General features: G+C 40.4%; 1 protein-coding gene across 16 annotated transcripts in view; it reads left to right on the plus strand.

Moving 5' to 3' along the window:
• Window positions 1–19366, plus strand: part of LOC124303627 (cAMP-specific 3',5'-cyclic phosphodiesterase) — a 276613-nt gene extending 257247 nt beyond the window's left edge. For 15 of the 16 annotated variants that reach the window (XM_046761085.1, XM_046761084.1, XM_046761080.1 and 12 more), the window contains 5 exons: window positions 12181–12274; window positions 14134–14363; window positions 15793–16056; window positions 16177–16276; window positions 16628–19366. In XM_046761085.1, coding sequence (XP_046617041.1) covers window positions 12181–12274; window positions 14134–14363; window positions 15793–16056; window positions 16177–16276; window positions 16628–17373 — 1434 coding nt within the window. In that variant the 3' untranslated portion in view covers window positions 17374–19366. Of the gene's footprint in view, window positions 1–8678; window positions 9371–12180; window positions 12275–14133; window positions 14364–15792; window positions 16057–16176; window positions 16277–16627 lie in introns of those variants that run through there. The other variant, XM_046761087.1, reaches the window with a different exon arrangement.
• The last annotated feature ends 6608 nt before the right edge of the window (window positions 19367–25974 follow it).

Genomic DNA, 25974 nt, shown 5'->3' on the forward strand with positions numbered 1-25974 from the left:
CAGGTATTCCGTACACATGTGTCGTCGTATGTGTGCCTCCTCCATGCTTATCCGTGACCACCCAGCTACCTGAAGCAATACCGCTGACAGCCTCGAGTGCTTTGTCAACGTACTTGGGTAAATAAACAAATCGATGCCGCGCTCCGCACAGTCATGTGCGCCTTACTCCGTGCAGGAGATTGCAATTATGGGTGTGTGTCAGCTCGACAGTCATCGGCCGGGTCTTTGGTTGATAAAAGTGAGAGGAAAAAAATTACACGCAATATGTATAGGCATGTATGATGTTTATTCGAGAATGTAAGCGTAAAAACAAATTTTCAAAACCAATTCCAAATGTGACGTATGTGGTGTAATTACATGTACACATATCTGCATACCTACCGAGTACACCTGTGTTTATTGCTTGTTTATTTGCACATGGATAGGAAAGGTTTGCATTATACTTGAATCCGTTGAACGGGGCTCACTCTTCACAGCCAATATTTGATGTTTCGGCTAATGCATGAATTTCACTTATCAAACAGCTTTACGACGGTCTAACGCGTGTCTTGGAAGCTACGACGAGTCGCGGAGAGAAGCTCAAACGTTGTTATTATATGCGTAATATACAGCTGTGCGTAATTGCGATCAGCCGCGCAATCTCATTGTTGGTACGTTTTGTTTCTGTCAGGCTTCTCGTGAATCACCTTGAATTTTGAAAAATAAAGCAGAGCCCGAGTATCGTCACCGTCGCATTTCGTCGACGTAGTCGAATGGAAGAGTGATTTTTGAGGGCGAATAAATTTTCGCCTATAGAAACGCACGTCTGAACACCGAAAATACCCAAGTTTCAACCTTCGCCTTGGGGTGGATTCGAAGGATGTGTAGATATAGGGTGCGTTGCTCACAGGGTGGCCATTCGAAAGTGTTCGTGTGTCAAAATTTAATAACCATTAGCAAGCGTGAACATGATAGGTAAAAGGAATCACGTAATTTACGGGTAGGCATTGTTGCCGCAGGAAATGGACTACCGTACGTGTGACGAGAGAAGAATTACTCCGTCCGGTTTGAAAAAGTCGATAGATTTTTCCACGAACCTATTCGCTAACTCCTGGATGAAATTGTCCGAGAATCGAAAGCGATTAATTATCTGAGCTTGCACAGAGCCGTTGGTCAAGTCGAAATCTATAAATATCGAATTCTAGCCATATCGTGCTGGCGGTCTGAAAAATGTTCCGCATACCTGGATTCCAGTTGATCGGTAGGGGTAAAAAAAACTAAAACCGTCGATTGATAGAAGGACCAGAATATCGAATTTTCGTAGACGTGAAAATGTTATTCATAAAATTTTAAAATGTGGAAAGTCCAAGTATAGAAGTAAATATAGAAAGTCGAAATACAGAACGACAGAATGTAGAAAGGTCAAAGCACAGAACTGCAAAATCGAGAATCTGTATACGATTCTATATTACCGAGAGGAATTCTGACGATTCTACGGTTGGTATAAATTAAGCTTTCGCTTCTTTAAAAATTCGATATTGTTCCCCTTCAATTTTTTCATCTTTCTGTATTTTTACACCCAGCCCAGCTGCCGTTGCAGGTACGTTTTGAAACGTCGATCTGGCGTTCTCGTTTTTTTCTTTCAACGTCGTAACGCGCAACTTTATAATAATAATTAAACGCAAATGCGCGTTGTCATCAGTCTCGTAGAGATCACTCCGTTTCCCACAATCAGGTGATTATGGTACCTTTAAACGTGTTACGCGAAAAGTATATATACGAAAGGCATCGCATGATGCTTAGATAATTGCTTGATTTCAGGAAATTCAAGTTTCCAGAAAAATTTGCGGTGAGTATATATGTATTTTACGTCAACGTTAAAAGCGTGAATCAACAATGTTAACGTATACCCATCTATATCACTTTCATGTCTTTACAACACATAACTTGGAACCTACTTATACCCACGTCGCAATTTTCGCTAGCCACCTTGTTTCGCTAGAAATTTCGCTTCACGGTCACCGTCGCCAAGCAAGCAAGCTTCTTCCTACAATAATAGTCATTATTTATAGATTCGCCAGAAACGAAAATTCCCCGAAGAAAGCTATTCGTTATCTCATCCGCCTTTTAATGTTACCTTTGCTTATTTTAAAAAATCTTTTTTACTACTTTATACAACAATTTCTTCTGTCCTAAGTAACCGAATTAGCTAACAGATTTCAATATTTCAGACAGACGTTACACCGATACAGAAAGTCGGGATAAGTTCAAAAATTTTCCGATTCTTGCGTCTCTTAAGTATCATACTCGTCGTATGCAGACAACGCTTGTAAAGACTTCGTCGATCTTCATCGCCCGTCGGCTACTTAATTATGAAACTTGTGTAATTTATCCCCAGTGTTCACATTCTGCCACTCGAGCGTTATTCAGTTTTTCCAATTTGCGGATAACTTGTAACGCAAACGATTGCGTTGCAGGACATTCCGGTGATCAACATTCGGTGCCGTACAGCATTCGAGTGATTGTTTCAACGAATTTTGACTGCAAGACCAAAAAACTGCAACCAATTCCTATGAAATTTAGACGGAAACTCATTTCCGAGAATGAAATTGTAATCATAATTCTCTATTAGTCGTTCAGGTTCGATGATGTATACAGTTAGCGATAATTATTCGAGCACCGACGTGAAATAAATGCCAACGGGTCTCATCGGAATAATTGTCTTAACGCTTCTTCGAGGAAGAGAACATTAAAAGCAGCTTCCGTTTCTTCGTTACAACTGCTTATGGAAAGTCTAATGGCTAATTAGATAGGCAATATCAAGAGCCCTACGGGTACACGTGTATAATATGTGTATATATAATTCTATTGATAAATCGGCTTAAAAGACTTGCGACAACTTTGCATTTCCGAGCATTTCTATTATCAATAGAATTCTTCTTTTATAATTCCGCAACATTGAAACGGAAGGTAGAAATAGCCGCCTGTTAATTGGTCTTTTCTGACCGGATCACGTCCGCGATTTATCTAAAGTTGATAAACGAGAGGCCGGAAAAAAGGCCAGGCTAGGCTAGGTTACGGCGAATATGCCTTGAGGAAAAATCGTCCGACTTTCTCGCGTGAATAAAACTGCACCCATAATTGTTAACCAGAGTGGGAGAAAATTCCTGCACGTGTGTAGCATAAGACACGAAGAAAAGCGATTTATGAATGACGAACGGAGCCGCCGTAAATATGACTTACAGGAAATTCTATGTCCGATAGTAAGTTGCCGATTTGCGTGCGACGCAGGTGACGAGCTTCGTTGAATTTACAGACTTTTTTCCGGGCCAACATGGTTTACCGTCAGGGATACGGTAAGCTTGTAATTATTATCACATCGCTGACTATAAACAGTTAGAGCGCGCGATTGTTCTAAAAATGATTGTTAACCGGAATTTTATAGTTGAAAAAAAACGCATCGTCGATGCAGCGTTGTTTCACAATTTTTCAAAATACACGTAGTGTTCAGTTTTTTTTTTTTTCTTTTTTTTTTCCAGCAATTTTTTTGCAAAATCACAGTTTCATTTAGAGAAACAAAATTTTGCAGCTAATTTCTGTGTCGTTTCGATTACGTAACCCAGAGCGGCGTAGGCGTTGGCTCGGAGTGTTTATCGATCTTTTCGAAAACATTTGTACTAATTAGAAATATTTGTATGGATTTTCTTGCAAATTACATCTCGCTTCCGCAAATTAACAAGCCGGATTTATTGTTTTGGGAAAAATACCTGGGAAAAGGAACCGAGGGATTTTTTTCGGGGAAAACAAAAACGACCTCACTCTTAATTAATGATGTAATGACTCGGTTAGTTGAACCACGTATAGTCACATTCACACCATTCTACCTTTCGATGACTCAATTTGTTTCCGACATCAATCGATGACCGTGAAAAGTAGTTGACCTCAATTCGTGTGATTACGTATCGACAAAAAGGCGATAATTATCGTCAACGATGCCGTGCTCTTGAAGTTATATCGAATTAGTCCGGTGAAAGTAAAAGAGTGTCTCCCCAATTAGGCATATTGATCTTAAAAAATATCGCGTGATATTAGAGCAACCGGAAACTCTGCGGTTATTTTCATTTCGTTTCTCATATTCTTGGCGTGTTAGAGATTGGAGCAAACAAACTGACGTCTGGATACTGACAGGTTGTTAAGGGATGAGTTCGCCGATTATAACGCGATCGGCGCCACGTGTAGGTCAAAATAAATATCTCTGATGTCGAATTGTACGAAAAGCGTATTTTCTCGGGACTATATTTGTTACTCGTGAATCGGAGATAAACAAAAATAACCATAATTTCAGTCTAATAACTTCTGGAAAAACGTATTTTTGTGTACCGTTTGGCCGAATGACACTTGGAGCTTGCTTTGCGTATCGAAAAAGTTCACATCTGTTGCGGAGTTTGATGCTGGTGTGATTCCTGTGTAGATAAACGTTGCCAAGGTTGATTTTGAGTCATTAACATTTTCTCTGTTGACGTATGGCGTTCGAATTTTTAGTTCTATGTATAGCTGTGTAAATTATGTATTGAAAATATATTATTTTTTTTTTTTTTTAATGACGTTCATCGAGCGGAAGGTAGTATACTGTTTGTTCATGCACCGTATGACTTTCCAATTATTTTCCACGCGGCTGATCATTTTCTTCGAAGAAAATATTATTCAAACCTTTTACGAGACTGGCGCAATTACAGGCCTCGGGCAAATTGCGTTAGCTATTGCGTTAGAAACAAAATCTAGCCGTAAGTTGCGTGAAATTCGTAAATTGATCTCCTCTCTCGGCTCTGCCTCTTTTATTATAAACAATCGGTGTTGCTGGCGATGAGCTAAATTTCATTCATCCATGATCGAAAAATACTCGGATCAAATCGTGAATCGGTAGTGCAAAAAAGGATACGCGTATCCTGCTTATCGAGACTTGTAGCATTAATCCGTACCTGCGGCAGGAGGTTATCGATTTATCTCGCATCAAGGAAAGACTGTAATAACCGTGAAAAACTGAGAAACACGGCGCGCTGTAAGGATATAATATTCCAGCGTTTTTTTCTTTTTTTTTTTCATTCTCACAAAAGAATGATATCACAGTCAATGGGCATGATGTAATTACTTATCTTACGAAGTGTCCTCCATCGCCCGTAAAGTTAACCGACACGACATTGCATCCTTTCACTGCCACGCCGTTTCGAATCGGCGACGTTGCAGCAGCGATCACAGAGACGCGGAATCGCGACTCATCCCTCATCCAAAGCTGCTGCAAAGCCAAGGCCGACCACATATTCGGCGGATAATTGAAATGCAACGACAATGACAATGTCACTGTCGCGAAGTATGGATGGTGCACCTAGTAATAAAACATACTCTACTCCTAGACGTGCGCTAAGGCGCGAACGAGTGATTCACTTGCGGTTTGGACGCTCGCTGGAGACGGCAGTGGTGGTGGAGTGCTATCTTAGACAAAAATAAAGAAGTTGCAGAAGAAACAGAAATCGTATTTATTCTCCTGGAACCACCTTCCAACAAAAACACATTAAACATCTTTCTGGCCATTGATCTTGCGAGGAAACTATAGTTTTTATCACCCGCTCGCTACTTGCGGTAGCCTGCTCTTGGCTCTATAAATGCGGCGATGTTGATCCAGACTGCTCTGCAGGGAATTGAATCGAACGGCTGTGCGGCAATGAGACGTGGACATTTTTCTAACTTCTTCAACATAACGTATACACACGGTGAGAGTTCTCGGTCGGACTCGGCAAACGACGATCCCGGTGCAACTGAGTCAACCTTAGCAAACCTGACGAATATCGGGAATGCTGGTACATTCGAACCTATACCTGCACATTGGCTAGACGTCTGGTCACGGTCGCGGTACGCGATTCTAGAAAATTTAACACGACCAGCCCGCGCGAGATAAAATCTGTAACTGATATGCAGATACCTTGAGTGTAAGAGTAAACAGCGCCGGCTGTTCTCTTGCGATTAGCGCGAATTTGAGTTACGGATGGGAATGGCATGTGCTCCTTGTACGGCGGGCGTTTCCTTTACAGGAGCAAACTTGGTCGCGCGTCTCTTGCGGTTCTGCAAAGGCGACAGCGAGGGAGAGAGATGACGTAAAAAGAGAATTATTTTAGGTATGTCGACCGCACAGTTATGCGTACGGTCTATACCGATAGTGATATCACCGAGTTAATTTATTACACCTTACGCCCAGGCTTTGTTTCAGAGCGTGCAACGTATAACACGCAATGAGACTTCCTTGCGAGATGACATGAGTTGACTTTTCGTCATCCAAAACATCGGCTCAAGCGCCGGCGTGTTTCCATTTAGGAGAATTTCTCTTTTCGTTTTTCAACCATCGTCACGGAATTGGTGACAAATTTTATTTTCCCCACTCCCGCGAACGAAATAATACGAACGACGCGGTAAATAAACATGGATTGATAAGATAAGAACGAGGTTTACAATATATAGGAATAACGATAATGGCCGCGTGTGTATAATTGTGAGAATTTATGTACGGCTTTTACCGCGGGTTGTAACGTCACGCCGCGGAAAGCAGACCCGTCGGGTATACACGTTTGTAAATTGTGCAGTAACGCGTATATCGGTACGTATAACGTGCGCCGCCAGTGATTGTGTGAGTATATTTTTTTACATCTGTTTAATGATCCGACGATGATCCTTATTTAACTTTGCGCAATTGCTAACGCGCTCAAGTGCAGAATTATCGGGAAACAACAATCGTAACAATAAATTGAAGAAACACTCGCTCGCGTGCGTATATTATTATAGGTATGTTTTTTCGAATGGTTGCCAAGAACGAATGTTTTGGCTCAAAACTGTAACAAGCTCCTTGAATAACGGTATAATGTACACATTTTTCTGATATTCACCTTTCTTAATTAACGATATCGTAACAACATACACCGTCACTGTCATCTCTGCTCGGCTAAAATCCGAGGATCGACGATGATCTATTTTTCTTTTCTCTCTCTCTCTCTCTCTCCCTCTCTATCGACGGTGCGGTGTACGGTGTAATGTACATACCGCGAATAAAAACAAGAATCGTGAATCGCAAACCGCGATCAGTAACTACGGCGAATAAATAATGGAATAGAAAAGAAATCCACATACTCGGAAAGATCCGTATTAGGCTATGTCGCGTAAACAGTTTGAGACCTTTATGATCTTTCGGTAAAACAAGGAACCGACTCCCTAGACAAACCTGCAGGAGTGAAAAACAGTCCAAAAATATCCAAACTGTAATATCGAGGAACTTAGCGAATTTAGGCACTCATCGGTACTTTGAGATTTGTCAATTTTCGCAATCACTTCATCTTCTTCTGTCTATAACTTCTCTGCGAAATACTACAATTTCGTATTACGACCTCGGTTTACATCTGAAAGACAATTTCGTAGTTTACTCGGAACAGTGACAAACGAACCCAATTTCACACGGAACCTTCGATATAAATTGACGATTTTCATCAAAAATCAGGTCAAGTACGTATTTTTTCGTTCCTTTTTTTTTCGAATCTTCAACACGAGCTTTTCGCATATACAAACCATTGGCAGAATTATATTTGCCGACGCGAGATAATTACGTCATAATATAATTGAGAATCAAATTATACGAGCATTTCAAGATGGATTGAAAAGGTTTGAATGAAATTGCTAATCCCACTTGTATACAAAGACTAATTACATGTTGTATACGCTACCGTGATATTTGGCTGTTAAAACGTTTACTTCAGCGATAAAGCGAATGGCGGAACGTTCGCAAAACTGGCCTTTGAATATCTTGGCTACCTATAGACTTCGTCTGAATAGGCGTTACGAGAGTTTCCGAACTCGCGAGGCATATTTTCGCGGATGAAGAGGGGGGGGAGCTTCATCAGCCAGACGAGAAATTACAGAGTAACCTTCTCTTTGGACGGAATGACGTTAGGTACGTCAAAATAAGCGAACCCTCTTCGCCGGCACTTCAAAGAGATCCCCGTTCGCTGAACGCCTACCAGTCTAACAACGGATAATACGAATTTCACCCGATCGTAGAAATTTGATCCTCAGTTTCGCCGTGTAATTATAACCGTTTTGTCCTTCCCTGGTGCGATATTATTCGTTTCGCGATATGAAAATTGAGCTAGAACAAACGCCGATGAGAATCCCCGCGATCATCCGGTTGCAGAAATTCTCGAGTTACGATGCGAACGCTTCTAATCGCGGTGATAATAATTTCGGAATCCACCGCGTGACTGAAAGGAGATGAAGAAATCCCCGAAAAATTTTACCGCACGTGTAACTCGATACTAATATTTATAAAAATTAAATCTGGATCTTTTACGAAAACTCAAGGCTGCGGTTCATTTACCGGATCACGGCCATGCCTTCCTAAAATTTCAATTCTCTAAATTCGTTTAAGAATAATACTCTGCTATAACGCGAAACAATGCAAACTGAGTATGATACACAAAGTTTAGCGTAAGATCCACACATCATGTTTCTCTTGGAAGGTGTTCACCCACGCTCGCGAAGACGATGACGTTGAGAACGTTAGCGGCTGCTTCTCGGCAGTATCCCCTCCTCCGAATACCAGAACATCGGTCACATGTACGGGAATGTGACTGGTAGCTGATATAAGCGGCTAGTGTCGAGGCTGAAACGTACAGACCACGCCAGGCAGTCGATCGAGAAGCATTTCGTGAAGCGATTCTCTTGTTTCGAGGCTAAAGTGGCTAACTAAGCAAAAAGTGACCTTCACACGTGAGACAACCGGTTACGTGCAAGTTTTTATTTGAGAAAAAAAGATAGAAAACGGTTTTTATTTTCTTTTTCAACTACTTTTTATAGTCACCGGTTGACGCGAAAATAATATTGTGTTGTGAAAATCGCGGTGCGGTAAAAAAAAAAAACGTGCACTGAAACTGAATCGATGTTGTTAAAAAAGAAAAACTTTTAACATTCGAAAGTCTGCTTCAAAGGGTTTATACCTTGGACATACGCACCACGGGTATTCGCCCAAAAAGTTACTTCTCGTCGAACGCGTCTCGTGAATTTTTACTATTCCGGCGAGCGCAAACCCGGTGAACCGTTATAGGCAGATTTTTTTTTTCACTCATTTTACGGTGCAGTGACATTTTGTGTTATATAATATAGCATCCGAGTGAAAGTTTTGTCTGTCGTTTACCTTTAAACATTGTCAGTACGCGTACAGTACACGATAAATAAAAAAATGGTGCGCCAAGCAAGCAGTCGGGTTGAAACTGGAAACGTGAAGGACTCTTCGAGATATTTGAACTATCTCAGAACATTGGCAGACCTCGCAGCCATGGCTGGGATCGTCGCTGTTCAGGTGAATGAAACATAAATTATAGAAAGGGGAAAGAAATTGAAGAATCGATACATGCCGGCTTGCGATTCGCGCCTTCGAACGTGCTTGTCGGAATTATGCCGAGAACCTTGTACTACGGTAAATTGGGTAACCTTCACACTCAATTGAAACGGGGATATTGTAGACACAAGCGGTTGGTTTGGAGGTGAAAATAATTACCTACATTTTCAAGAACCAAAGACGGAGACGGAGAAGTTGCGTTACGAGCGAGACTCGGACAAGTATTTCAAATCACTCTATTATGGTCCCTGGGATTTCGCCACCTTTAGATCAAGGATGATTAGCAATAATTCGCGTTGCGGTGAAAAACGCGAGCGCAATAGGGAAAATAATTGGTACGGAAACTTGCAGTGTACGTATCTGTAAGCCGCATGTTTCTCCCACGTACGTGATATCGAATCTATACGCACGTTTACAAAATCAATCTTCGATCAATGTTTGATCGATCACAATTCTTGCTTGTAAAATTGTGTAAACACTAAGTCAAATAAACTCGCGCTCGTTTATCGTTTATTGACTATTCTATTATTAGTGGTATCAGGCCTAGCAGACGTTCGTATCGATTGCGCATATAGTACTTATCGATAATTGATGTCGGTCAATTCGTTGAACTCACTGTGCGATCGGGCAGCGAAATAAGATTACGATTGTTGAAATACAACCGCCGAACTTTCGCAGAAGTCAAACTACGTAATGTTTCCCAAGTCTGTATGCAGATCGTGTATCAAAGTCTAACCGTAACAAAGGATTTCTTTCGCTCTTCTTTTTTTTTTCTTTTTTTTTTTTTTGGGCTCCTCATCTCGAAATAAGCTTCGACATGTCTCGTAGATTTTTCTTTTAAAATAAATTTTTCGCAATACCGAATTTAGCGAAGCTCAGCGACGTTCAGAGGCGCAAATTAATTGTCGAAAGTTCGAACGAGCCTTGCAGGTGTTGTACGACGGGAAAAAACATCCTTCGCAACCGCAAGCGAATCCCCTACGCCGCAGCATCCCCTTCCGCAAACCCGTCGACGCAATCAGTTTTGCGGTAATATCCAATATGCCCCAACGTAAACGGTGCTGAAAGGATGTAACCCGTAGCTGTGGTATAATTTCCGATTAATTTCAACGGTATAACTTCGGAAGATAGAGATCGTCGCGATTGCATGCGGCGACAAAACGGAGCCTGCTGCGATTTCGCAAAGGCGAAAGTTGAATTTCACCCGTTTTAACGCGACGCGTATTGCATACGTACCTAAACGTATTACGTATCGTAGGTATGTGCAAATCTACTCGGTTTTACGACCCAGCATCAAATCCAATTCGCGTAGCCTCGTCGCGGAAAATGTATAGAAAAGAATGGGGGACGGGAGGGCGGATAAAAAAAAAAAAAAAAAAATGACAAGAAATAAGCAAAACGCACAAGCGTGTCCGCGAATCGCGACCGTCTGATCAAAGTCCGCGCATTAATTATTGTCCGCAAGCGGTTCGGAGCGGCTTGTACTCGCTTTTCCCGGGTTATCGATAATATTGCGAACGGCACGCGCCCTTGGCGCACGCATCGCAGTTTAAGCTCTGCCAAAGCTCCTCCTAAGCGGCTGTTGCGCAATAACGCGTACGGTTATTCCCACATAATCGGCACACGCGCCCCGGATCCAATGAACCGTGAATCTCGTGGATAAGATATGCCAAGATGGAGGGAAACTTTTTGCCGCCTATTTTGAAGAACACTTCACACGTATCGCGTATACATCCACCGTTCTAAATCCCACATATTACGATATTCGCGGTAGATAAATAATATGGTATTATACTTCCGGAAGAAATTAATTCGCTGCGGCCTAGAGCTCAAGGTGGAATGGGTACAGGAGAGGATTTTAGATTTGCGCAGAATTGATACGCGCCTCGATCGAATCGCGGAGGAATTCCTGGCAATTTTTTCTTTTTGTTTTTTTTTTCTCCGTTTTTTATTTTTGCAGTTTTTTCGCCGCTTGACGTCGGCGGGAAAAGAGTCAAAACACGACGAAAAAGAAAAAAAAAAAAAAACCGAAATGAGAAAAAACAAATGCGGAAAGACTGTGTAGGAGAAGATAAAAAATAAATAAGCACCTCGTATAATGTCGGGTAAACGCGTTATTATGTCGAGATAAATTTTCGATCGGTATGCGGCTGACGCGATTGCCGAATAGTTTCACTGACAACGAGGTGAGGTGTTTTGTGGAAACGTACCGAGCTGGTAGTTTTCCTGGCATCACCTTGACTCACAAACTATCTATCAATTCCCACCCGTATTGTCCATAATATGGAAACTGCCTTCTTCCCTGCGGCTTGCTTCGTCGAAATCGTTTTGTCGGCTATCGTCGCTCAGTCCCGCAACCGAATTAGTACTAATAAGAAATAACACTTAATGCACGGAAGAATTGGATTATTGTTTAGTATAGCGGGACGAGGTCAGTCAGCGCCAAATAAACTGTCCCCGTGGCGTGCATTAAAAGGCGTAAATAGTAGTTGGAGAGACGATTGATCGTTTAGGATAATATCTCAATATACGTATTGTATATACCTATGTACATTCCGCATATGTCTACGGTATATTAAATCTGCTACAAGCGTATCCACTCAATAATTGAGGAATGATGATGATTGTTGTTATTGAGAAGCGAATATGGTCCTGCTTGGCGATCGTATATTTCCTTCGTTTTTCACCCCTTTGCAATGTTTACAATATCTGGTGTATTGTTTATTGTTGCAATTTTCTAACGAGTACGATTTCGTATTTTTTTGTTACAGTTCAAGAGGATGCTGAACAAGGAGTTGTCACATTTTTCGGAATCTTCAAAGTCCGGAAATCAAATTTCCGAATACATCTGCTCCACCTTCTTAGGTGAGTTTCTTAATCACCGGCCGCACGACGGGATGTGCGCAAAATTGACATTTTATCGTTGTGACTATGCTACGGGTTTAACTTTCGTTCGTAGACAAACGCGATTCGACGGTAATTCCGACGTTGGAGATAACTTTGCGAAACCATTTTGACAATTATTTTACTCGGTTACGCAAGCAGCTAGCTCGATTATTCAATTTTTTACAAGTGTATGTGTGTACTCTCTTAATGCCAACGTCTTATTATTGTAACCGTAAATTATAAATTTTTCACCTTTATCGCGCCACATACGCACGTACGCAACTGTTTGTCTACATTTTTTTCACGTTTATTCAAGATGCCCCGACCGTGATTCGCTGTAATTATGCGAGAGAGCGTGCAATACGTTGCACAAAATAAAAAAAAAAGAAAATGAGAAAAACATGGCTGACCCCCTTGGGATCAATGAAAGGAAATAGAACCCCACTTTGATATGTCTTTATCAGAAACTGTTTAATCTTACGTAAAACAGAAACCATCGACACGCATATGTTTGCAATACGGGTATATCCATTTCGTCAAAGTTAAATATAACAATATGCACGTGATCCAGAGTTGCATGTCGTGGCGAAAACAAAGTGGTGATAATCTCTTCGAATTCGGGATGCGAAGAAGAAAAATAAATCCAAGTTGATGAAATTACCCGCTAAACAGCAATGGTAGGAAAAAGAATTTACGATTTTGCACCTGATCGCGGCTGTATTTCTATCAATCTCATCTCATGCAATATACTTCGCCAAACTAGGGCAAAAAAACTAGCCAAGGTTAATTCGAAAGACAGGTGCAGGCAAATCACGCCAAGTCGTGGATATACGTGCAACGTCGCTTCGCAAATATTATTCAGGTCGGGAAATATCGCGAACTCCATTATACATTTCTCAATATATAATGCATAATATAATCATACTATGTACGCGCCTTAAAAACCTTCAGGCGTACAAGCGGGAGATAACAAATGAAAAGAAAATTCAAATACGTCCCAGTTAAATCAGCTCTGTTCTGACTAACGGTGATTTTCGACCTTTGCGCGTACGTATTTTATAATAAAAAAAAAAAGAGATAAAAAATGTAGAAAAAAAAAAATATACAAGAAAAAGAAATCACAATGCAGATTACGTCCCGCATAGCGCCGTGTTTCGTGTTTATTCGCACGTAGAACGTTTACTATACACGAATGTCACGTGTGGCTTAACATATGCATACAGTATCTGTACTTTTACACTTGTACAGAAAAAGTTCATCATTCTCTCCCAAGATAATGCGGCACGAATTCTTTTTCATATATGAACACAGGCATCGCGCACATACACATTAATTAATATATTATGTACCTCCGGAGAATAGTTCGTATTTACCTAGGTGTACAATCGGCCGTAAAAATGCCCCGAGGTGGGTTACGTAAAACGCGTAACACAGTTCCGTCGTAACTAGTCGTAACTTATGACACATGGAACGCGTTCCTCCGAGGAATTATCGCAAAACAACAGCGGTTTACCTTTTCCGTAGAGGCTACGCGCCTCGCCTTAGTCAGGATCGTTTTTGACAGCCACTGCAATTGATAATTAATCGGCAACGAGAGGATACGTAAATATAACTAGGCGAGCGAGAAAGAGCAGCTGTAACTTCCATCGCGTGATTTCGTGCCCTCGGCGATAGCCAAATACAATGATCCAGACTCGACGCTAGATCGTAACAATAAACAATATCCCCCTATCGATTACTCACGTTCGATTGATTATCCCAGCGTTGACCGAATTACATTTATATAATTCAACGCTCCTCCAATTCTCATACGCGCCCCTTTTTTTTTCTCGCCACAGACAAGCAGCAGGAGCTGGACCTCCCGTCTTTGCGAATCGAAGATGCGGTCGCAGCCACAGCAAACGTCGATGTCCGAGCCGTCAAGAAGAAGGATCGCGTCCAGAGGGGACCGGCGGCAATGTCACACATCAGCGGCGTAAAGAGACCGCTGACACACACAAACAGCTTTACCGGGGAGCGCGTCCCCCTTCACGGCGTCGAGACGCCCCACGAGGAGCAGCTTGGAAAGGTAATTTGAAAAATTTTTATAAAAAATCAGTGATACAGGTATACCTGACCGCGGTGGTAATACAACTGTGCGTTACGTCGATTCGCGTGGTCCGGATCGTTTCGATAATCCATCCCGAAATCTGATATTACACGCGATCGTCGACTAATAAGACGTTTGATCGCTAAGAAGGAAGGTTGTGTTGACCGGGTACGAAGAGAGGCGTGTGTGCCTCGACAACTTTGGGAACTGCTCAACCCACGAACGGTTTGCTAAATTGCCTCTGGAGAGATAATTAATTACTCGTCATCTCTGCTTGTATTCATTTCAAAAGATATGTATGTAACGGCGTAGTTTTGCATAGGTTGAGATACAGGCGTTTCTTACATATAACTATGTATACATATACACAGCTCCGGTGATGAGATCTTTCTTTTTGTTACAATTTTTTTTTCCTTCTTATTTATTCAAGAAGCGATAGCTACTTTGTCCGATAACCTCCGAAGATCAGTTTTACCTCGTACCATCCGCCCGCTAAGATCAGTTTATGTAAACAGTGACGTTCGATCACCCTATATTTGATTATATTCTTTATCTACTCTCAATTCTAAGCCAGACAATCGATTGTAATGTATTCCAAGAGAAGAGACGTAAAAAAGTAATTAATTATTGCGACGTCAGTTGTGTATTACAACAACAGAACGCACCCATTGCACTTTTATGGTAACTGGATCTAGCTTTTCTGGAATGTCGATTGACACCTACATGTTTTTGTCATACTCGTAACGCGAATGAATCAACCGGTTTTTATCGAGTTACTCATTGTGACGAACAATGTTTTTTAAATTTATTTCTTTCTATTTTGTCCAACTTTTTCGTTACGCTTTGTAGTAATATAAAGCCTGTATATCAAACCTTGGTGAAGATTGTCGCACATACTATGATTTTTTGTTCAATTAACAAACGACACGTGATTCACATATTTTGTCCGACATGCCTTGCGTCTCATTTGCTTATAATCTTCGATGATCTAATTTTTATTTGTCATTATTATGTTTTTCTCCTCAATAAGCCGATTGTTTTATACGATTTCCCTGAATTCGCTTAATTTCGACGAACCGATGACGATGTGCTAATTTTACAACATCAAATTCGTCCGTACTTACAAGCTACCATTATGAGCAGCCGAAATCAAATTTATTTTATTTTTATTTATCAATAATATTGAGACAACACGTTCGAACTCGCATGGCACCTTGCGATCCTTATTCAGGTTTCTGAGAAAGAAGTGTCTAAATATTTTTCTATTTGACGTTCCGACAATACGTATGTTGACGCGCAGCCAATGAAAGTTTGTACAATTTTTCCACGCATCAAAATTGAGTCAGGATAGTTAACGAGATAACCGACGAGGTAATTCTAACGATTTTTTGCTGTTTTCACGTTTCAGCTACTATCCGACATCGACAAGTGGGGCATTGACATCTTCAGGATAGGCGAACTCAGCAACAACCGTCCCTTAACCTGCGTAGCCTACACCGCTTTCCAAAGCCGTGATTTGCTCAAATCCCTCGCCATACCCCCCAAGACGTTCGTCACATTCATGATGACGCTTGAGGACCACTACGTGAAGGACAATCCCTTCCATAACAGCCTCCACGCAGCCGATGTCACTCAATCCACCCACACTTTACTCAACACACCGGCGCTTGAGGTGAGAAAATATGTAAAAAACAAAAGTTTTCCTCCTTTTTCTTTTCTCGCCAAGCTGCGAATAACGGCAACATTTTATCAGGACTCCGACTAATTTATGTACTTTTTATGTTGGTTACAGTCAGTTTTCACACCACTTGAAATCACCGCAGCTCTCTTCGCCGCGACAATTCACGACGTGGACCATCCCGGATTGACGAACCAGTTTCTCATCAATTCGAGTAAGTGCAGTATATTATTCATAGTTGTACATATACATGTATCCTCTAATTTCCTAAAGAACTTATCGTTCAAAAATCAGAACTACGAACGGAAAAGTTGTGAAAGTGACTACTAATTGCCGGGTCCGACGCGACTATGCTTATGTATATCTATATACAATATTTCAAAAGCATATCGCTGAGCGGAAAATTTCTTGTACGTTCTAAAATACCCGTGGCCTGTGCATAATATACGTAATCGATATTATTCGGGACGTCATTTCCGACCCTACACGATAATGGTATGGCGCTTTCTCAATGAAAACAATATTTTCCTATTCCTAACAAATTCTTGATAATTTTTGATTACAGGTTCGGAGTTGGCTCTGATGTACAACGACGAATCGGTCCTGGAGAACCATCATTTGGCGGTCGCGTTCAAGCTACTTCAGAACGAGGGCTGTGACATATTCGTTAACATGACAAAGAAGCAGCGGCAAACGTTGAGGAAGATGGTAATCGACATGGTCCTGTCGACGGACATGTCTAAGCACATGTCGTTGTTGGCTGACCTGAAGACCATGGTCGAAACGAAGAAGGTGGCCGGTTCCGGAGTGCTGCTGCTCGATAACTACACGGACAGGATCCAAGTCCTGGAGAACCTCGTGCACTGCGCAGACCTCTCGAACCCCACGAAGCCGTTGCCGCTGTACCGGAAGTGGGTCGGTCTTCTTATGGAGGAGTTCTTCCTCCAGGGCGACAGGGAACGCGATCAAAACATGGACATCAGCCCGATGTGCGACCGGCACAGCGCAACGATCGAGAAGTCGCAAGTCGGTTTCATCGACTACATAGTACATCCGCTCTGGGAAACGTGGGCGGACCTCGTTCATCCCGATGCCCAGGACATCCTCGACACCCTGGAGGAGAACCGCGATTGGTATCAGTCTATGATACCTCCCAGTCCGCCACCCGCCGAACAGCAACAACTCGCCTCCGAGCAGCAATCCGACGATAGGATACGGTTTCAAGTGACCCTGGAGGAGGGCGACGAGTCAGGAGAGACGGGCGAGGGTGGCGGTGAGACGGACGAGAACGCCGGCGAAGCTGGAATGTGACGGAGGCTGGCTGGCATTTGCAGAAAGCTTCACGTTAAGGTGCAGCAGACTTGGTGGCGGGTGCGCCAGTGACGTCATCTATTCCACAAGAACGTTTCAACGAACATCGAGGTCGCCGAACGCCGCGGTACTTCTGTATGATACTGCGTACTGTGCGTCTGAGTACCTGCTAAGGTGCCGACTCTACCGAGGATATACTTTTCGTACCGCTAATTGCGCGGTATAACCGTCCTCTGACAACTTGCCACCGATCAGTGGCGAGAAGAATTTTTTTGATTGTTTTGCTCGGTTTGTTTTGTTTGTTAGTTTGTTTGTTACTTTGTTTATTTCATTTTATTATTCTGTACGGCGAAAATCGACGGCAAGGATTATTGCGATGAATTCGAGTTCGGGGGGGAGCAATTTTTTTTGTCTCTTTCTGACAAGTGAAACAAGAGGAAGAAATCCAACGCTCGAATATGTACAATGACGACACGTCCAACGGATCGGGCAAAGTTCAAGGCTTATTATTTGAGAATGCGAACCGCAACGTGAACAATTTCTATCGAGTCTCTATACACGGGATGGGAATTGAAGGAGCTGTTGCCGGTGTTTTATTCTATCGCTGCCGAGAGCACGCGGAATTTTATTTCTCGCACAATTTTCGCACTCCGCGGTAAAACAGAGGAGGAGTAAACGAATCTCGAAACGTATGGAAATCTTGAAAGATACGGATGTACGAGGAATGCCGTGAGATTCGTCACACAGTCAAGTGATGGCGGAGATCGGATTGTCGTCACGTCGACGAAGGAACAAGAAGAAACAAGATGAAGGAGAAGAAAGAGACTCGGCAAATAAAATCTTGAGCAAGTTTTTGAAACCTGGGAAAACTTCGTAAATAGTTGTGAATCAAATCCAAATTCGCGGTACACGCAACGAAAATGTACCGTGAGAAAAAATCATGGAAGATTTTCCTCGTGTTATGTCAGGCTGAAAGAAGAGGATTGGAAAAAGGAAATTGAATGAAAGTGGAACGCAGCCGGCAGTTGTCATTGGACATGGAGGAAGATAGTTTCGTTGGACAGAGACAGGATTTCCAAGAACATATCAATCAACAACAGTATAACAATTTCGGTAGATCGTCAGATCAGAGGGGACGATGATTTGAGATGTTTTTCGCTGAGCTTAGTAAGAGCGCAATATTGAAATTACCGGCAGCTTGCAGAAATATGATAATTACGATGTTAATTATGCAGAAATTAAGTGCAAGCGCCTGATTTTACGAGGATACGTAAATCGCAACAATGTAAGGGTTAGAGAAAAAAAGAGTTGAAAAAAGAAAAAAATGATAGGCAACTATTGCAAGAATCGTGTTAATTGTAAAAGAATAGGATTGAAAATTCTACCATGAGCTTACTATTACTCTGACTGTTTCTTAAGAAATCTTATAGATAGGCATGGTAGATGTCAGTGAAAATATAGAAAATCCGATTCGCAGTCATTATTTCAAGTATTAGGTGTCGCGTTGAAGAAAATCAAACTTTATATGTGAAACGAGTGAACCAGCAAATGGGTAGTTTTAAATTGTTCAAGTCTCCGTGGGTAACAAAGAATTAATGAAGAATTGTTTGAAAAAGATGAACGAATAATACATCGTATCCGACTTGCAGAGAAACGAGTCAGATTTAAGAATGATCGATGGAACGATGCGGCCGCGTATGTTTTTTAAAACGCACATCAAATGCATATGACGAAGAGAGAAACAAAAGAGTAAAAAATTGAAGAAAAAAGAAATACACGAAAACAATAGACTTATTGGTTCGTCCTTTGTTTTTCTGATTCTCTAATAATACCCTAACAGTAGACAACAAAGATAACTATCTTCAAAGTAAGATTTTGTCTCCATTGCTTATTAGAGTTTAGAATTGTAATAAAACAAAGAAAAAAAAGTATATAAAGAAAGAAAAAAAAAAAAAAAAATTCAAAACTAGAAAGACCTAGTAATAAAATACTAGTAACTAGGAGGGTATGTTATATATACTATTCATTGAGATGAAAAGGTTAAAATGAAACAAAAAGAAAATTAATTTTAATATACAACTATATGAGAGCTGGTCTTTTGGGTTTATATTGAAATTAATTGGTATCAGATGACGCTTTTTCTTGCGATACATGAAGTATGAATAAAAATGAAAAGAAAACCTAAATAATAATTGTTTCTAGCCAAAGAGTAATGTTAATTAATGTATCGGTATAGTACATGTATATATATATATATATGCACGTAATATTGTGTATGTGTATGCTTGTGTATATATATATATATATATACATATATGTACAGGCATACATTGCGGGCGCCCCACCAATACGTTTTACAATCACACTCAACTTCTCAGCTTTCGTAGTTAAACGGTAGCAGTAGATATAAATTAGGAGATGAAAATAAAAACTTATCGATGTGAAAACTCCACTCGCTTAAATGTCTATGAATCGCTCAACTTGTAGAAAAACTCGTTCATGAATTAGCTTTCTAAAGCACGCTTGACTGTCTCCTGGCCTAAGGGTACGACATCTCTCTTATATCACTCGCTTCTATCAATTTGACAATTCGTACTGAAACTGAAACGATTCGCGTTATACGGACAAGATGTATTTTAAATACCACTTCTGAATGCCGTTAGTCCGTGTGGTCAAACCTTGGGCCGAAAAGATGTTCAATCGTCACTTTGAATGAATATATAGTAATGAAGCAACGTGCCGTATTGGTGGAATCGCCGGACGTAAGTTAACGAATGATAAAAGAGCAGAATGCTAACAGCTTGTTTAAAAAAAATCAGTCGTTAAGACAACCTATATTAAGAGTAAGTTAAGTCTGTCGTTGAATATGAAGGAAGAAACGAGATTTCAGTATGTACCTAAATCGTAATGTAATCAATCCTACTATTAATGCGAGAAATCTGTATCTGTGTTGTGTAGGCATTGAAATAATAAGTGTTTGGTGCTGGTCACCAAGTTCACATCGTCATTAGTCTTACGGCTAATTATTATTATTATTATTATTATTATTATTATTATTATTATTATTAATTATTTTTAACGCCATGGCTATCATTGATCTTATTATTGTTATCTGTTATCATAACAATAATTATTATTACCGTCTTGATGGTGATGATAATAATGTTATTTTTATTATGCTATCGATTTGGTTGTACTAGATGGCAAAGCCCGCAGTTGTTATTTATTATTAGTTGTAAACTAATTATCAATATAATTATTATGAAAATTTTAATTACGATCATCCATTATCACATTTAACGAAAGTTTACGAAATAAATTAATTAAGATAGAGATAAACAAGAAACAAAAAAAATCTTGAACGCGATTTAATTCTTTGCTATGTAACAAAGTATAACATCGTATGTACAAATGAAAGAATATCAAGTAAATCTATATACCTTCGCATTGACTCAGTACGGTGAATATTCAGTTAATATTAAAATATCGAGGGGAAGTATTTTGTCGTTGCAAAAACGAAGTACGGAAAATAAAAAAAGGTACATCGCATGCGCGGGCACTATGCGAGATACCTTGTTACCTATACAATCACCCCGTCTTCAATCCTCACAATACCATGCAGATCGTGAATTGTTTGGTAAATCGTAACCGATTATTGGCGAAACAATATTATAGTTTTCGATTTATTGTAATTCGAAATTGCTCTAACAACAATCCTTTGACAGGTATGATGATTACGATGATCTAATGAAAAATGTGTAATAAGAACAATGTGTTTGATTGCTGGACAGTTAAATAAACATGTATTAATATCATGTAACCCACGTATGAAGATATATGTGTAATAAAACATATTTATTGTCGGAAATTCTCTATCTCAATTAGATCACCCTTATTCCCTTTGATTACGTGACTGATCTTGGAATCGATAAGAGTTTCAACACAGTTTTCTCAAGTTGGACAGTACTCTCGGTCTCACTTTTCAACTGCAATCTGCTCTAAACTCTCGGACCACACAAGCAGCCCCAGCGTCAGCGGGAGACAAAAACTGTTGAGAGACGGAAGAGGCATGAACCACTTTAATCGAAAATGGTTAATCGATGGCGATCGAACGGTAGAAACAGCAGATTCATGCAGGTTTCACGCGTCTTTACTTTATTTGACTTAATACTTATCGTAGGAGCTTGATCAATGCCCAGGGTAACCGTGCTGTAATGATTCTATCACATCACATTTATAGTTCCTCGCTGAAATAAGGCAGCTATACCTATAATTAGGTATACGAGATGAGTGTAAATACACGTGGAGCGTTGCATGATGATGGCGACGTCAATGTGTTAAATCTACTTAACAAGGAAGTGATTTTATCGTTAGTCAAATTCAAGCGCTAATGGAGGACGATATTTGTACAGTATTTTTGCACAATATGAATTGATTTAATTTATGACCGTGATATACGGTTTGGAAGTTACGTACAGCAGCGAAACGCAGGCATTTATTTAATCGTATTTTCTTAATTGATGATTCTACGATGATCGAGATTCAGGATGTCTTACTTGAATTCATAAGATGCCGATTAGTATGTACAAGGCTTCCATGAAACGATGCTGAGAATAGAGAGACTTACCTCGACTGAATCTAATGCAGTTTCAAATTTTGAAAAACCTCGAAACGCTTAGCTTCTGGGAGTTTAGACGTGCAAATACGTGATTTTGGAATGGAGTGGAGGAAGGCGAAAAACTATAGCCCAAAATTTGCATAGAAATTGACACTATTTAATTAACAGCAAGTCGGTCGCGTTGCTCAACTCTCTGTTATGACTTTTCGAGTTTTAGAATTTTATCGAGGCTCATGTGATCTCGTCGTCAGCTAGCACAGCAGGCTCAATTTGACCCGCCTACTAAAGTAAGCCGGCGCGGCGGGCGTATCAGCTCTGTTATTCCATATTTCATCAAGCCAATTTATTACTCATTCTTTACTTAGTTTATACATCCGACACTATATTATCTATCTGAACACATGCAAGTGAAGGTAACATTAGTTCTTGTAGTTATTACGTACTGATCGTTTACCGACTTGAGTTGTGCGACGAAAAGCGCCTCGTTTGGCGCTGAATTTATCTTGCCCATTTTCGTTTACAAAACGCCGCATTAAGCTGAGATTTCAGGGGCAGCAAAAAGCAGCAGCAGTTGAGTAACTTACTAGTCGCTACTAACATCTTAGAACATGTATATGCTCTAAGACTAATATCTGTCTAGTGATTTGACGCAGCAGCAGCGCTGCTCATAATGTCTTGACGTTTGCTCCTCTGCTGTTCGGACCATGTTCTGACGAGCTTTGAACCGTTGACTGAAGAACATAAAGACGTTTTCCTCCACAGAGCAAATGAAAAGTTGTTGAAATAATTATGAATACTAATGTTATGGAATACATCGAGCGCGTGTCGAATAGAATCCCATTTCGAAATGAATAATTCTTCTATTTTCATATTATAGACTTATTATTGTAGATAATCTAGTTTGTCTTTATATTCTTATATTCTTCGGCCTTATATTCTTCGGTCAAGGCTTGGACGAATCACTGAAATGTATGTAGAGCATACATAGACATACATTTCGGTGGGATGAATGAACTTCATGCAGCAAAAACCTTCCGCCGGAAGTGCTAGTTATTTTCAGTGAATTTTACTTTTTGCTGCCCTTAATTACTTTGAAACTGACTTTAGTGAAATTTTCATGCTTTATAAAAATGTTGTGATAATAGCATATTACTATATAATGTTAGTTATGTAGCGTTTGAATTATTATGTCGTTCTAGTTATTGATCATTATTTCTGCTTGCATTAAAAAATTATGTATTTTGTTTATGTAAGGCCCTTCGGGAGCTTCGGCTTCAGGGCCTAAAAATTTGAATAATAATAATAATAATAATAATGATGATATATTATACCACTAATATTATAATATCATTCTGAGTGATATAATTAGTACAATATTTCCAATGGTATTGAAGTTCAGGATAAAAAAAATGTAATGCGACGGATAAATAATACATAAGAAGACTTACTGCTACATAAGACAAAAAAACTGTGATGTACATTGCATTAAGCAGAATATTAACAATGTCGTATGAGATAATTATTATTGTAGTTTGTAAGCGCAGTTTAAGTTCCGGCCTGCGTACAGGTGCAATGCACCTCTGCAGGCTACGAGGTGTATAATATAGTATTGTATTGTTACTGTTTTACGTCACCTGGAATAAAATGAATAATAACTCCGTCAATTTCTCCGTATTTTCTTCGTATCTTGTCAGTTGCTGGTTCAACGATGCGCTGAATACCTTTTTTGCAATCCTTGGGGTCCAATTAGTCCAATTAGAAAGGGTCATAAGAATCGAATCTGAGACCAAAAATATTCGGCTCCAAGAATGAAAAAAAAGTAAGGCTAACCCCTTTGTATTTTTGACGAAAATTTTCGCGATTTTGAAAAGTGCTGGAATCAGGTCTTTCTGGCACTATTCCGACGTAATTTTGCGAGAGAAATCGATTGGGCGCAGTCCCAATACGCTGCGATCAACGCATCAAAAGTTACAGCCAAAAAACGAGAACCTGTGTTTTCGACATTTTTCAGCAGGTGCTTTTTCCTTCGTCAATTCGCTTCTGTTGATCCCACGCTCTTTTTGCTGTGTTTTCTGAGTTCCTGGTGGTCCAATTGATCGGGAAAGCGTCATACGGATCAATTCTGAGACGAAAAATTTTTTGGTGAAAAAAAAAGGAAGGTTAACCCCTTTGTATTTTTGGCGAAAATTTTCGCGATTTTGAAAAGTGCTGGAATCAAGTCTTTCTGGCACTATTCCGACGTAATTTTGCGAGAGAAATCGATTGGGCGCAGTCCCAATACGCTGCGATCAACGCATCAAAAGTTACAGCCAAAAAACGAGAACCTGTGTTTTCGACATTTTTCAGCAGGTGCTTTTTCCTTCGTAACTTCTCTTGTGTTGATCCCACGCTCTTTTCGCTGCGTTTTCTGAGTTCCTTGGGGTCCAATTGATCGGGAAAGAGTCATACGAATCAATTTCGAGACGAAAAATTTTTTGGTGAAAAAAAAAGGAAGGTTAACCCCTTTGTATTTTTGGCGAAAATTTTCGCGATTTTGAAAAGTGCTGGAATCAGGTCTTTCTGGCACTATTCCGACGTAATTTTGCGAGAGAAATCGATTGGGCGCAGTCCCAATACGCTGCGATCAACGCATCAAAAGTTACAGCCAAAAAACGAGAACCTGTGTTTTCGACATTTTTCAGCAGGTGCTTTTTCCTTCGTCATTTCGCTTCTGTTGATCCCACGCTCTTTTTGCTGTGTTTTCTGAGTTCCTGGTGGTCCAATTGATCGGGAAAGCGTCATAAAAATCAATTCTGAGACGAAAAATTTTTTGGTGAAAAAAAAAGGAAGGTTAACCCCTTTGTATTTTTGGCGAAAATTTTCGCGATTTTGAAAAGTGCTGGAATCAAGTCTTTCTGGCACTATTCCGACGTAATTTTGCGAGAGTAATCGATTGGGCGCAGTCTCAACGCGCTGCGATCAACGCATCAAAAGTTACAGCCAAAAAACGAGAACCTGTGTTTTCGACATTTTTCAGCAGGTGCTTTTTCCTTCGTAACTTCTCTTCTGTTGATCCCACGCTCTTTTCGCTGCGTTTTCTGAGTTCCTTGGGGTCCAATTGATCGGGAAAGAGTCATACGAATCAATTCTGAGACGAAAAATTTTTTGGTGAAAAAAAAAGGAAGGTTAACCCCTTTGTATTTTTGGCGAAAATTTTCGCGATTTTGAAAAGTGCTGGAATCAAGTCTTTCTGGCACTATTCCGACGTAATTTTGCGAGAGAAATCGATTGGGCGCAGTCTCAATACGCTGCGATCAACGCATCAAAAGTTACAGCCAAAAAACGAGAACCTGTGTTTTCGACATTTTTCAGCAGGTGCTTTTTCCTTCGTAACTTCTCTTCTGTTGATCCCACGCTCTTTTCGCTGCGTTTTCTGAGTTCCTTGGGGTCCAATTGATCGGGAAAGAGTCATACGAATCAATTCTGAGACGAAAAATTTTTTGGTGAAAAAAAAAGGAAGGTTAACCCCTTTGTATTTTTGGCGAAAATTTTCGCGATTTTGAAAAGTGCTGGAATCAAGTCTTTCTGGCACTATTCCGACGTAATTTTGCGAGAGAAATCGATTGGGCGCAGTCTCAATACGCTGCGATCAACGCATCAAAAGTTACAGCCGAAAAACGAGAACCTGTGTTTTCGACATTTTTCAGCAGGTGCTTTTTCCTTCGTAACTTCTCTTCTGTTGATCCCACGCTCTTTTCGCTGCGTTTTCTGAGTTCCTTGGGGTCCAATTGATCGGGAAAGAGTCATACGAATCAATTCTGAGACGAAAAATTTTTTGGTGAAAAAAAAAGGAAGGTTAACTAACCCCTTTGTATTTTTGGCGAAAATTTTCGCGATGTTGAAAAGTGCTGGAATCAGGTCTTTCTGGCACTACTCCGACGTAATTTTGCGAGAGAAATCGATTGGGCGCAGTCCCAATACGCTGCGATCAACGCATCAAAAGT

Source organism: Neodiprion virginianus, chromosome 4, assembly GCF_021901495.1.
Source record: "Neodiprion virginianus isolate iyNeoVirg1 chromosome 4, iyNeoVirg1.1, whole genome shotgun sequence".
Lineage (NCBI taxonomy): Eukaryota > Metazoa > Arthropoda > Insecta > Hymenoptera > Diprionidae > Neodiprion > Neodiprion virginianus.